The 12,605-nt window shown below is 45.6% G+C and overlaps 1 protein-coding gene across 2 annotated transcripts in view; it reads left to right on the top strand.

Moving 5' to 3' along the window:
- Positions 1-12,605, top strand: part of LOC138656666 (bifunctional heparan sulfate N-deacetylase/N-sulfotransferase 3-like) — an 857,911-nt gene that overhangs the window by 804,349 nt on the left and 40,957 nt on the right. For both annotated transcript variants that reach the window (XM_069743761.1, XM_069743762.1), the window contains one exon: positions 8,668-8,770. In XM_069743761.1, the coding sequence (XP_069599862.1) occupies positions 8,668-8,770 (103 nt within the window). The remainder of the gene's footprint in view (positions 1-8,667; positions 8,771-12,605) is intronic.

The raw sequence follows: 12,605 nt of genomic DNA, 5'->3' as shown, positions 1-12,605 counted from the left end.
GGGTTGGGGCTAAATTTAGGGTTAGGGTTAAGGTTGGGGCTAAATTTAGGGATAGGGTTGGGGCTAAATTTAGGGTTAGGGTTGGGGCTAAATTTAGGGTTAGGGTTGGGGCTAAATTTAGGGTTAGGGATAGGGCTAGGGTTGGGGCTAAATTTAGGGTTAGGGTTAGGGTTGGCGCTAAATTTAGGGTTAGGGTTTGGGCTAAATTTAAGGTTAGGGTTAGGGTTGGGGCTAAATTTAGGGTTAGGGTTGGAGCTAAATTTAGGGTTAGGGTTCAGGCTAAATTTAGGGTTAGGGATAGGGCTAGGGTTGGGGCTAAATTTAGGGTTAGGGCTAAATTTAGGGTTAGGGCTAGGGTTAGGCTTCTTTCACACTTGCGTCGGTACGGGGCCGTCGCAATGCGTCGGCCAGAAGTACCGACGCACGTTGTGAAAATTGTGCACAATGTGGGCAGTGGATGCAGTTTTTCAACGCATCCGCTTCCCGGTGTATGTCCTGGGGAGGAGGGGGCAGAGTTACGCCCACACATGCATGGTCGGAAAAGGCGGACGCGACGTACAAAAAAAATTTACATTGAACGTTTTTTTGTGACGACGATCCACCAAAACACAAAGGATCCAGTGCACGATGGATGCGACATGTGGCCATCCGTCGTGATCCATCGGCAATACAAGCCTATGGGCAAAAAATGCATCCTGCGGGCACATTTGCAGGATGCGTTTTTTGTCCAAAAAGACGGATTGCGACAGATGCCACACGACGCAAGTGTGAAAGTAACCTTAGGGCTAGGGTTAGGGTTGGGGCTAACGTTGGGGCTAAGGTTAGGGTAGGGTTAGAGCTAGGGTTGGGGCTAGGGTTAGGGTTAGGGTTGGGGCTAAAGTTAGGGTTAGGGTTAGGGCTAGGGTTATGGTTGGGGCTAAATTAGGGCTAGCGTTGCAGCTAAAGTTAGGGTTAGAGTTGGGATTAGGGTTAGTGTTTGGATTAGGGTTGGTATTAGGGTTAATGTTGGCATTAGGGTTACGTTTGGGATTAGGGTTAGGCTTGGGATTAGGGTTAAGGTTAGGGTTGGGATTAGGGTTAGGGGTGTATTGGGATTAAGGTTAGGTTTGAGGTTAGGGTTGAGATTAGGATTAGGAGTGTGTTGGATTTAGGGTTTTGATTAGGGTTATGGTTAGGGTTGACATTAGGGTTGTTTTGGGGTTAGGGTTGTGATTATCATTAGGGTTGTGATTAGGATTATGGATCGGGTTGGGATTAGAATTAGGGGTGTGTTGGGGTTAGGGTTGGAGTTAGAATTGGGGGGTTTCCACTGTTTAGGTACATCAGGGGGTCTCCAAACACGACAGCCAATTTTGCGCTCAAAAAGTCAAATGGTGCTCCCTCCTTTCTGAGCTCTGCCGTGCGCTCAAACAGTGGTTTACCCCCATGAGGCATTAGCGTACTCAGGATAAATTGGACAATAACTTCTGGGGTCCAATTTCTCCTGTTACCCTTATGAAAATAAAAACTTTGGTCCTAAAAAATCTTTTTTGTGGAAAAAAAAAAAAATTATTTTCACGACTCTGCATTATAAACTTCTGTGAAGCACTTGGGCATTCAAAGTTGTCACCACACATCTAGATAAGTTCCTTGGGGTCCAGTTTCCAAAATGGGGTCACTTGTGGGGGGTTTCTACTGTTTAGGTACATCAGGGGTTCTGCAAACGCAACATAACGCCCACAGACCATTCTATCAAAGTCTGCATTCTAAAACGGCGCTCCTTCTCTTCCGAGCTCTGCCTTCCATCCGAACATTGGTCCCCCCGACACATGGGGTACCAGCATACTCAGGACAAATTGGACAAAAACTTTTGGGGTCCAATTTCTCTAGTTACCCTTGTGAAAATAAAAACTTGGGGGCTAAAAAATCTTTCTTGTGGAAATTTTTTTATTTTATTTTCACTACTCTGCATTATAAACTTATGTGAAGCACTTGGGCATTCAAAGTTCTCACCACACATCTAGATAAGTTCCTTGGGGGGTCTAGTTTCCAAAATGGGGTCACTTGTGGGGGTTTCTACTGTTTAGGTACATCAGGGGCTCTGCAAACGCAACATAACGCCCGCAGACCATTCTTTCAAAGTCTGCATTCCAAAACGGCGCTCCTTGTCGCCAAAGTTCTGGCTTCTTCCGGATCCCCATGTAAAGAACCAGGCCCCAAAACTGCATAATTTCATCTGTGTCTTCAGGAGGTCAGTTAGAAAATGATGAACCTGGGTTTTGTGCCAAAAAATTGAGGAGCATATAAATTAGTTTGGCCTGCCATGAGGTTAACAAAATCCTCAGAGAAAAAGACTATTTGTGTATTTATTTTAACTGTTTGTGTGTGGGGGGATAGTGTTTGGTGTAAACTTTTGTCTGAAAAGAAAAAACTAAAAGAAAAAAAGCACAACCAGGGAGAAAAAAAATGCCTGTGAAAAGAAAAGTGTAAAACAGCAGGCACGAGCTCTGATAAGTGAACTGTTTCACTGGGGGAGTGAAAAAGAAAAATGGAAAACAGAATGTCATGATCCAGGTTGGGGTTTGCTTCTTGCTTCTCTTTCCCCGGCCTGGACATGGACGGTTAACCTTTCCTGCCTCTCTTTGTTTCTTAGGTTGCTATTTATTGGTGCTATTTCTGGTTGCCTGTGTCAGTGATCGTTCATGCTTCCAGGCTAGAGCAGCTGACCCGTATATATCCTTCTGCCTCTGACTTCCCATATTTGTGTGAGACCCATTCCCTATCATTTACTTAGTGTTCGCTTAACAGTGTATGACTCGGCCTGATCTCTGTACCCCGCCTCTTGCTGTGTAGCACCTCTCTCCCACCCCACAGCCTCCGATCCATACGGATAGACTGAGTCATAGCTTCTTCCAATGAGCTGTGAGGTGGATGGAGAGCCAGAGCATCCTTCAGGTAATCCGACAGTCCACTCCTGAACTGACATGGAGTCATCCTAGATTATGAAAATTCACCGCACACTCTTTGTGGATTATTTTTCCAAATAGCTTGCAATTTTTTTCATACAATAAATCAGGGAGCATAACAGAATTGTGCAGTGGAAGCTATTATATTAACAAAACAATGTTTTGGTTCCTCCGGGGCCTTTATCACAGAATCGCTGCAAAATAAACAAAAAGGCATCAAAATAAAATATAACAAAAATAAACAATATAGCACAAGTAGAAAACACAGATATACCACACTCTATAGTAATCCCAAAGTTTAATATATCAAATTGATGTACCAATAGGGTAGTCAAAAATATAATGAACATACAATCGTAAAATCATATAAGAGAGCACTTAACAGATGTGACCAGTAACCAATGAGTAGCACATGGGTATATATAGGGTACAATTACCTTAATCCAATGCCAAGAGGAAGAATGCAGGGATAGAAGTCTCCGTAATGCCCAGTAGAGGCTGCAAGGAACAGTGATAGGATAAATCTTATGCATAAAAAAGGGTGGAGGGAAAGGAAAAGGAAAACATAAGGTACCTATATAGAAATGATAGTCCTTTTGGGTTTATCCAGTCCCCACACAATGGAAGTGAGGCTCTGTAGAAAGTGAAATATGGGAGCACATAAAGGGGCTGCCAAAGTATAATGCTGAAAAGTGTCAGTCATGAGCATTGAATTACCTTAGGCTTTCAGTGTATGCAGCGGCGCTCCCGCACTAAGCTCTGGTGCCGGCATGACAGCTATGTGCACAGTGTGAGTTTATAACAGCCGAGTGAAGCGCTGGACCGGAAGTCCGCGGGCCGGACCGGAAGTGAGGTTGCACTACTAGTGTAGTGTACTGCGCATGTTTGCCTGTCGTTAAGGAAGCTTACAACCTGGCAACTTATCACCTATATTATGCTAATGATGTCAAAGTGTGACCTAGCCTTAATAAAGAATGGACTTATCTTAATGAAGGACATCTGGAAGGTATGTACCTATGTAAATGTTTAACATTTAAGGTGGCTATAAGAAAAAGGGGGAGGGGGAAGGAAAAGGTCACTAGATGCCTCCATAAGAGCAAAACTATAAACACGCAGAGATTAGAGAATACCTCAAATTACAATTATAGCTTATATGCACGCTGAGGTAAAAGGGAGATAAAAAAAAAAAATAAATGAAAAAAGGGGAAATTATCAGGGGGTAAGGTAAACTCACCTCAGGTCACCATATTTTAGCGGGTCTGCAAATGTAATAGAATATAGTTTAATAAAGGTCACAATAGCCAATCAATATCCCTATTAAGACTTTTGGGGGCCAAAGTATCGAGTTTATGTAACCAGTAGGTTTCTCACGATTTAAGGAGATTAACGTGATCACCACCCCTCCTAGGGTGAGGGACGTGCTCAATGACTTGGAATTTAAGCTGAGCAACTGTGTTTCTAAATCTGGCAAAGTGATCCAGGAGAGGTAACCAGCTGTTGTGGCACCTGATGGTGGACTTATGGCTGGCTATTCGGTCTTTAACATGTTGAGTGGTCTCCCCCACATAGAGGAGACCACAAGGACATTTTACTTGCTAGACCATGAAATTGGAATCACAAGTGTGGTATCCACGTATCGGATATGATTTGCCAGTTCTCGGATAGGTTATGTTAGACCTAATGATGTTAGAGCAGGCTGCACAATTGAGACATGGCAACGAACAATGGCGCCTGGTAGCGAGCAGCCTCTGGTGTGCTCTCACAAGTTTATCTCTGATGTTTGGGGTCGTTTTGTGCATATCAAAGTAGGTGCTCTAAAGGAATCAATATCTGGGTAGGCCTAAGACAGAAGTGGCCAATGTTTCTTTATGATGGAGTAGACTTTAGGCATTAAAGGATGGAAAGTATGTACAAAAGGGATTCTTTCTCTAGGATAAACAGGTGGAGGTGGGGAAGGGGGTTCAAGGCCCGTGTCTTTTCATGCTGAAGGAGTTTAAAAGGATATTGCCTATCACTAAACTTATCAGCCATTATGTCCAATCTGTTGTTCCAAAGTTCAGGGTCAGAGACAATGTGTGTTACTCTATTAAAATGTGAGCACGGTAAGCTGTTCTTAGTAGCTCTAGGGTGGCAACTCGTATAATGTAAAAGATTATTATGGTCTGTGAGTTTACAGTAAAGATCAGTCGAGAGGCCCCCACTGGCATTTTTCAATACTGTTGTGTCCAGAAAAGGTATTGATTCCATACTATGATGTATCATAAATTGTAATTCAGAAAAAATGGAATTGAGATAAGAGTGGAAAGTATGTAAGAAGTCAAGTGTATCAGTTCAGATGAAGAAACTGTCATCAATGTAGCAATGGTACTCTAAAACATGTTGTAGAAATATGTCATTCTGAAATATGTGATAAACCTCAAAATGGTTTATGTAGGCATTAGCATAGGCCGGCGCTACGTTCGAGCCCATCGCTGTGCCACTCTTCTGGATGTAAAAGGTGTCCTCGTATAGAAGGTAATTCTCATACAATACTAGGCAAAGAAGATCCAGGCAAAATTGAACTGAGTCTATGGACATGTCTGACAAAATCAATAGGGATCTAGTGGCTTCAATACCTTTATCATGTTTTATTGAGGTGTAAAGACTGTTGATATCTAAAGTGACCAGAATACTGTATTGTGTCAAGTTGTTTAATGACCTGCAAAAAATGTCCCGTATCTAAAAGGAAGGATTTAGTTAATTTAACTAAAGGAGTTAACATTTTTTCCAAGAAAATTGAAAGCGGAGACAAAACAGAATTTGTGGAGGCAAATATTGGTCTGCCAGGTGGGTTTTGTAGTGATTTGTGCACCTTAGGTAACACATAAAAAACCAGTGTAATGGGATGAGGGTTGGCAAAAAAAGTTGCAGTTTTTTGATCGATCACATGGTGATCAAGATATGTGTCTAAGAGATTACGTTTTTTTTTTACTAAAACTGGGTTTTGGGTGTTGAGATCCCACCTCTGCACAGGGGGAATCTCAAACCATCTCCACTGCGGTCTCCCATTCTTCTCTGGCGGCAGTGGAGTCTGCTCAGCGGAGACGTCGGTCCCAGCGTCTAGCTCAGGCTGATACTGGACAACTGGTTATTGCTGCCTTTCCAGCTTTTGCCATTGCAGCCAGTACTGGGCAGCGGCGAGCAGACGTGTTTGGGACTAAGTCCTGCTCTTTCCTTTCTGAGCATGCCCAAGGCAAGATCTCTTGTTGGAGATCAAGGGTCACATGCTTAGATACTGCAGCAAATCCCATTGGTCCTTTAGGAAGGTCCTGAAGGTGTTTTTCTTCTGTGGCTGACTCCCAATGATCCTTCTGGGAAGGTCCTGTTCTTGCTGCAGCTATAAAAGGTTCGCATGGCCGCACAGCCATACGCTAGTGTACATTTGGAATTGTGTGTGTGCTGATGAGTGCAAGCCGTTCCTTAAAATCCCCTCCCTTGTGTATGACTGTTCGCAAAAGGTGGATGCTTGCTGTCTAGCGCCCGACTAAGCTGTCAACATAAAGACACACGATACAGCGCCTACTGCTGTAACCACCAGTGCGGTGCCGTGCACTTATAGAGCGCTTTCCTATCACAAGTCTGTGTGGTTAGTGGCGCCCGCCAAAGCGGCACAGCACGTACTCTTTTGCTTTAAGTTTTATTTTCTGTTACTTTGACACCCCAGTGCCGGTGTCGAGTGCAAGTGGTCTGTACGTACTCTAATTCTGAGTCTTGGGATAGAGTCCTGAGACTCCTTGCTTGCGCTCTTGGAGCGGTACTGTGGCCCTGTGATGCAACAGGGTTTGCTTCCTTCACACAGGGTGAAGTTAACCCGTGTGTGTATCCACATTGTACCGCCACAGAGTCCGTCATTACTCAGCAGCAGGTTCCATCTCTGCACTGTAGACCCTGGGCTGTGAACGCACCTTATACCATCTATCTTATAATTTGCTGCATTCCGCTAGCCCTAACACTGGGTCCCTGGAGATTATCTCATAGGTATTGGGATGAGAGAGTTGTCAAATTATTTCATTAGAGTATTGTGCACAATTCATCACCACAATAGCTCCCCCTTTATCTGCTGGTTTTATGATAATAGATGTATTGTTATGTAGCGATGATAGAGCCTATTTCTCTATGAGTGAAAGGTTAGAGTGCGTTGGGAAGAAGCCAAGTTGTTGTTGGTGAGATAGGAGTTTAACCTTAAGGTCTACTAAAGAATTGAAAGTTTCAGTAGCATGATAGGTACGTGATGGACAGAAATTTCTCATATTACGAAGGCCAAGAGTAGAAATAGTGAGTTCAGAGGTTACGACATCTCCAGTTGATGGTAATACAGTACCTGTCTTAGTGGGAGACAAACCAAAAAGGGGTTTTTAACCTTACAGTCTGATAGAACCGCTCAAGGTCCTTATCCAATTGAAAAGAGTCCCAATTCGGAGTGGGGAAAAAAGACAATGCCTTTTGTAAAACTGAAAGTTCTGCGGAGGAGAGGAGATGGTCAGAAATATTGATCACCAGGTCTGTGGTCTTACCTGTGATCTTGTGGTCATCCTAGGACATCTCAGTGGACCATTAATGAAACTTGGAGCTGTACCACTCGGCTGAGTGCTTCCCTTGAATCAGACCCATAATAGTGTCCTCTGCCAACCTGACACGGTCCTGTTCATCATAGATAAGTCCTAGGGTCTCAAAGAATCTATCTACCGACATCCGTTCAGGAGCCTATTACATAGGCAACCAGAAATAGCACCAATAAATAGCCACCCAAGAACCAAAGAGAGGCAGGAAAGGTTAACCCTTTCATGACCAGGCCGGAGAAAGAGAAGCAAGAAGCAAACCCCGACCTGGATCATGACACAGCACGCACAAGCTCTGATAAGCAAACTGCATCACTTATCAAAGTTCTGCTGCTGCTGGATGTGCACATGGAGGTGGCGCAAAGTGGGGTGAGAAATAAAAGCGAGCACGAGTGTTGATCAGTGAACTGCATCACCAGTCAATGCTCGGCGGCTGCTTAATGTGTGCACGGAGGTGGCGCAAAGGGATGGTGGAGGGGGGTAAAAAGAAGGGGAAAGGGAAGGGGGAAATCGGGGATGGGGGATTAGGGTGGATGAATAGAGATCGGGCAGGGATCAGGGATCAAAACACTTACGGTTGTAGTCTCTCTTCATTCTTCTGTCATCTTTATTTTGTCTTCTTTCTTCTGTCTTCAGCAGGGATTGTGGTGTCACAGGATTCTTTGGCACCACAAGGTCCAGCACAACAGGAGATCTAGCAGTGTGACCGCTCTGCAGGAATCCTCAGCTAGTGTGAGGACATGCAGTGTGGTCACAGACAAGTCAGAGAGGTCACAGAGCGGTCATGACATCGATCACCCAATCAGAGCTCGCCCTGGTGACACTAGTGTTGGTGGGCACCAGTCTAAGACCGGAGCTCACAGCAAGTCACAGAGTGGTTACACCGTTGTTGTGCTCTGTGATTGGCGTGATTGACAATTATATTGATAGTGCCAATCAGCAGCTGCAGGCCATGTTATGGTATCATAAAGACTATATCATTATGACCATGTCATATATCCCAGACCTATGACTTTCAATAAGGATGTCATAAACAGATATGTTGGCAGAACTTGTACTTTGTGCCACTTCGTCCATATTTGTGAGAAACATGCATTTGTAACAGTCTACCATTTTATTTATAGGTTTGACTCACATAAAGGATTTTGGTGCCAACTCTTAGAAGAGGGGAAAACTAAATGTCTGGGCAAAAGCAAAGGAAGAAAATACCCCCCGATGGATACAGAGGTGAATCTTTCTATTGTCTTAACGCAAAACAAAGTTATCAGAAATCTGTCATTGTGTTATATAAAATTTATCTTTAAAAGTTATTTACTCAGCACGCAAAGAAAAATCCAAGAAATGCAGCCAATATCTTAATATCACATACAGTATATTGAGTATATTCAAATCTTAATAATTCATTATGGGTTTCTAATGTGTCCGTCATAAAACTTGGCTACCGATATTTTTTTGAGATGCTGCCCAGAGGACAAAATTTGGCAAGACATGAGTACAATATATATATGGTTATGGAATATATTAAAATGTCAGACATGGAATAATTTCCATTGCTTCCTGGAACCTGTCAACAGGATTATGCACAGTAACGTACAGACAGTGCCAGGCAGCGCCGTTATACTGATTACAATTAAACCCAGGGTGATGAAATCAGTTTTGTGGTTGTTGTTTTTATTTTCAGTTTTGAGTTAATGATATGCTCATGCTTCAGGGTTGGTCGGTAGGTGGGTCTTCATGTAGAGCCCTGTTTATGTATTCATCTGTATGGCTTCTGACAGGTCCCAGATCCCTCAGTGACCTGAACCCTAGTTTGCATAATGAATATTATATACATCTTGGAAAAAAAATCCCCTTCAGGTCTGGCGAATAAATTATTTTGTCATTCAGATAGACTACCACAAATCTACCTGAAAGATGACAAAAAATGTCATTTACAAATTGCTGAAAGACGAGGGAGCATTAGTCATTCCAAATGACATAATGAGGTATTTGTAGTGTCCCTACTAGGTACTAACCACAAGACACAAAAGCGCACAGAGAGGTCAAAAAATACTCTGTTGTAAAAAAGTCACAGTAAATAAGCAAGTGCTAGTCAAAAAATGAAAAAATACAGGGTATTTAGTGTTAGGGCTAGCGGAACGCACCAAATATTAAGACAGATAGAGTATGGTGCGTTCGCAGCCAGGGGGCCACCGTGCAGAGATGGAACCTGCTGCCAAGTAACGACGGACTATATGGCGGTACTCATAAGTATACACACGTGGGTTAAACTTCACCCAACGTGAAGGAAGCGATCCTGTTGCGTCACAGGACCGCGGTACCGCACATAGAGCGCGAGCAAGTAGTCAGCGAACTCAACCCCAACTAGGATTGAAGTCCGATTAGACCCTTGCTGGCATAACACCGCAACTGGGTGTGTAAGGAAACTAGATAACGATTTTAAGGCACAAGAGTGCATGCGGTGCCGCACTGACGAACGCCACTAACCACCCAGGCTTGGGTAAGGAAAGCACAGAGGAAGTGCACGGCGCCGTACTGGCGGACACAGCAACTGGACGCTGTAATGTGTGATTCGTGCTGTAGGCTAAGTCGGGCTCTAGATAGCAACCATATACCTTCCGCAAACAGACATTCAATAGGGTAGGGGTATCCAAGGACGACTTGCACTCACAACATACACATATTAACAATTGTACACTAGCGCATGGCCGTGCGGTCATGCGCAGTTTATATAGTTGCAGCACAGGAAGTGGCCACAGAAACTTTGCCCTTCCAAGACCTGCCAAGAGGACCAATGGAATGTGCTGCAGAGCCTGAGCACATGACCCTCGATCTCCAACGGGAGATCTTGCCCTGGGCATGCTCAGTGTGTGCAGACAAGGACTTAGTCCCAGAGAAGTCCGCTCGCTGCTGACCAGCACTGACTTTAATGGCAGAAGCTGAAGAAGCAGCAGTAACTCTCTGTACAGCGTGAGACTGAGCAAGACGCTGGGACCGACATCCCTGCTGAGCAGACTCCACTGCGGCTGGATAAGAATGGGAGACCGCAGCGGAGATGGCTCGAGATTCCCCCTGTGCAGAAGCGGGAACTCGAGACCTAACATTACCCCCCCTCCTAGGCCCCCCCCCCCTCCTTGGGCCTCGCTACGCTCGAAGGCAGCAATGAGCTGTGGGGCCCGAATCTTTTCAGCAGGCTCCCATGACCTGTCCTCTGGGCCATAACCCTTCCAATCCACCAGATAGAACTTTTTGCCACGTACCACCTTGCACCCCAAAATAGCGTTCACCTCGTAATTGTCCGTAGACGAACCCGATGTCCCGGCAGATGACTCGGAAAACCGGGACATGTATACGGGTTTCAAGAGGGACACATGAAAGGTGTCGGTGATACCCAAGCGTGGAGGAAGAGCCAAACGGTAGACCACAGGATTAACCTGTTCAAGAACCTTGAAGGGACCTAAGTAGCGAGGAGCAAACTTAGTGGACTCAACTCGCAGCCTGATGTTACGGGTGGAGAGCCACACCAAGTCGCCAGGAGCAAAGGTCGGAGCGGGACGCCGATGAACATCAGCGGAGGACCTCATTCTCTCCTTGGAGGCCCGAATGGCATCCTGAGTGCGGTCCCAAATGTCCCGTGCCTCCACAGCCCAGTCTGCCACCCTGGAGTCAGCAGAAGACACAGGCATGGGCACAGGAACACGCGGATGCTGGCCATAATTTAGGAGGAATGGAGTCTGACCAGTAGAGTCAGCTACGGCATTGTTAAGTGCAAACTCTGCCCACGGTAGCAAGGATGCCCAGTCATCCTGCCTGGCAGAAACAAAATGTCGCAAATATGTGACCAAGTTCTGATTGGCCCTCTCTACCAACCCATTCGTCTCGGGATGATATGCCGAAGAGAGATTCAACTCAATACTGAGTAGACGACAAAGCTCTCTCCAGAATCGAGACGCAAACTGGGGACCCCGGTCACTAACAATTTTGTCTGGCATACCGTGTAGGCGAAAGATATGCTTGACGAACAAGACAGCCAACGCCCGTGCAGAAGGTAGCCGTGGAAGAGGCACCAAGTGCACCATTTTGGAAAAATGGTCGGTGATCACCCAGATAATGGTGCAGTTATGAGACTTGGGTAAGCCCACCACAAAGTCCATCCCGACCATCTCCCAGGGCCTGTCCGCCACCGGCAGAGGATAAAGCAAACCAGCTGGCCGTTGCCGAGGAGTCTTGTTCTTGGCGCAAGAGACACACGCCCGAACATACTCTGCGACATCACGAGCCATATGCGGCCACCAGTACGTCCTCGCCAGTAACTCAGATGTCCTTTTGGTACCAAAATGTCCACCCACCCTTGACGAGTGTGCCCAAGAGAGAACCTCCGGTCGCAAATTGGATGGAACAAAAGTCTTGCCCGGGGGCACAGACTCTAGTGAAACCGGGGCCACAGTTCTCAAGCTCTCGGTGGGGACAATAAGCCGAGGCTCCTCCTCCTCCTCCACAGATGACACAACGGAGCGAGAGAGAGCGTCGGCCCGAATGTTCTTCTCGCCAGAAAGAAAATGGAGGGTGAAATGAAACCGGGAGAAGAATAAGGACCATCTGGCCTGGCGAGAATTCAACCGCTGGGCTGTCTGCAGGTACCAAATTTTTATGGTCTGTGAAGACTTGGAAGGGAAAACGTGCACCCTCCAAGAGATGTCTCCACTCCGAGAAAGCCAACTTCATGGCTAGCAACTCCCTGTCCCCGATGGAATAATTCCTCTCTGCTGGTGAGAAGGTCTTGGAGAAAAAGAAGCAAGGATGCTTCCGACCTTGAGCATCCTTTTGGAAGAGGACTGCTCCAGCACCAACAGAAGAGGCATCCACCTCCATGATAAATGGCTTATCAACGTCGGGGCGATGTAGGATGGGAGCGCTAGCGAAGTGTGACTTTATAGAGTTAAAGGCCTTGGAGACCTCCTCAGACCACAATTTGGGATTCGCCCCCTTCTTGGTGAGGGCAACCAAGGGAGCACCAAAGTTGAGAAGTGCGGAATGAACTGGCGATAATATTTAATGAACC

The sequence above is a fragment of the Ranitomeya imitator genome, chromosome 1, assembly GCF_032444005.1.
Source record: "Ranitomeya imitator isolate aRanImi1 chromosome 1, aRanImi1.pri, whole genome shotgun sequence".
NCBI classification, from domain to species: domain Eukaryota; kingdom Metazoa; phylum Chordata; class Amphibia; order Anura; family Dendrobatidae; genus Ranitomeya; species Ranitomeya imitator.
The sequence above is the reverse complement of the archived record's forward strand: the minus strand, read 5'-3'. Positions and strand labels throughout refer to the sequence as shown.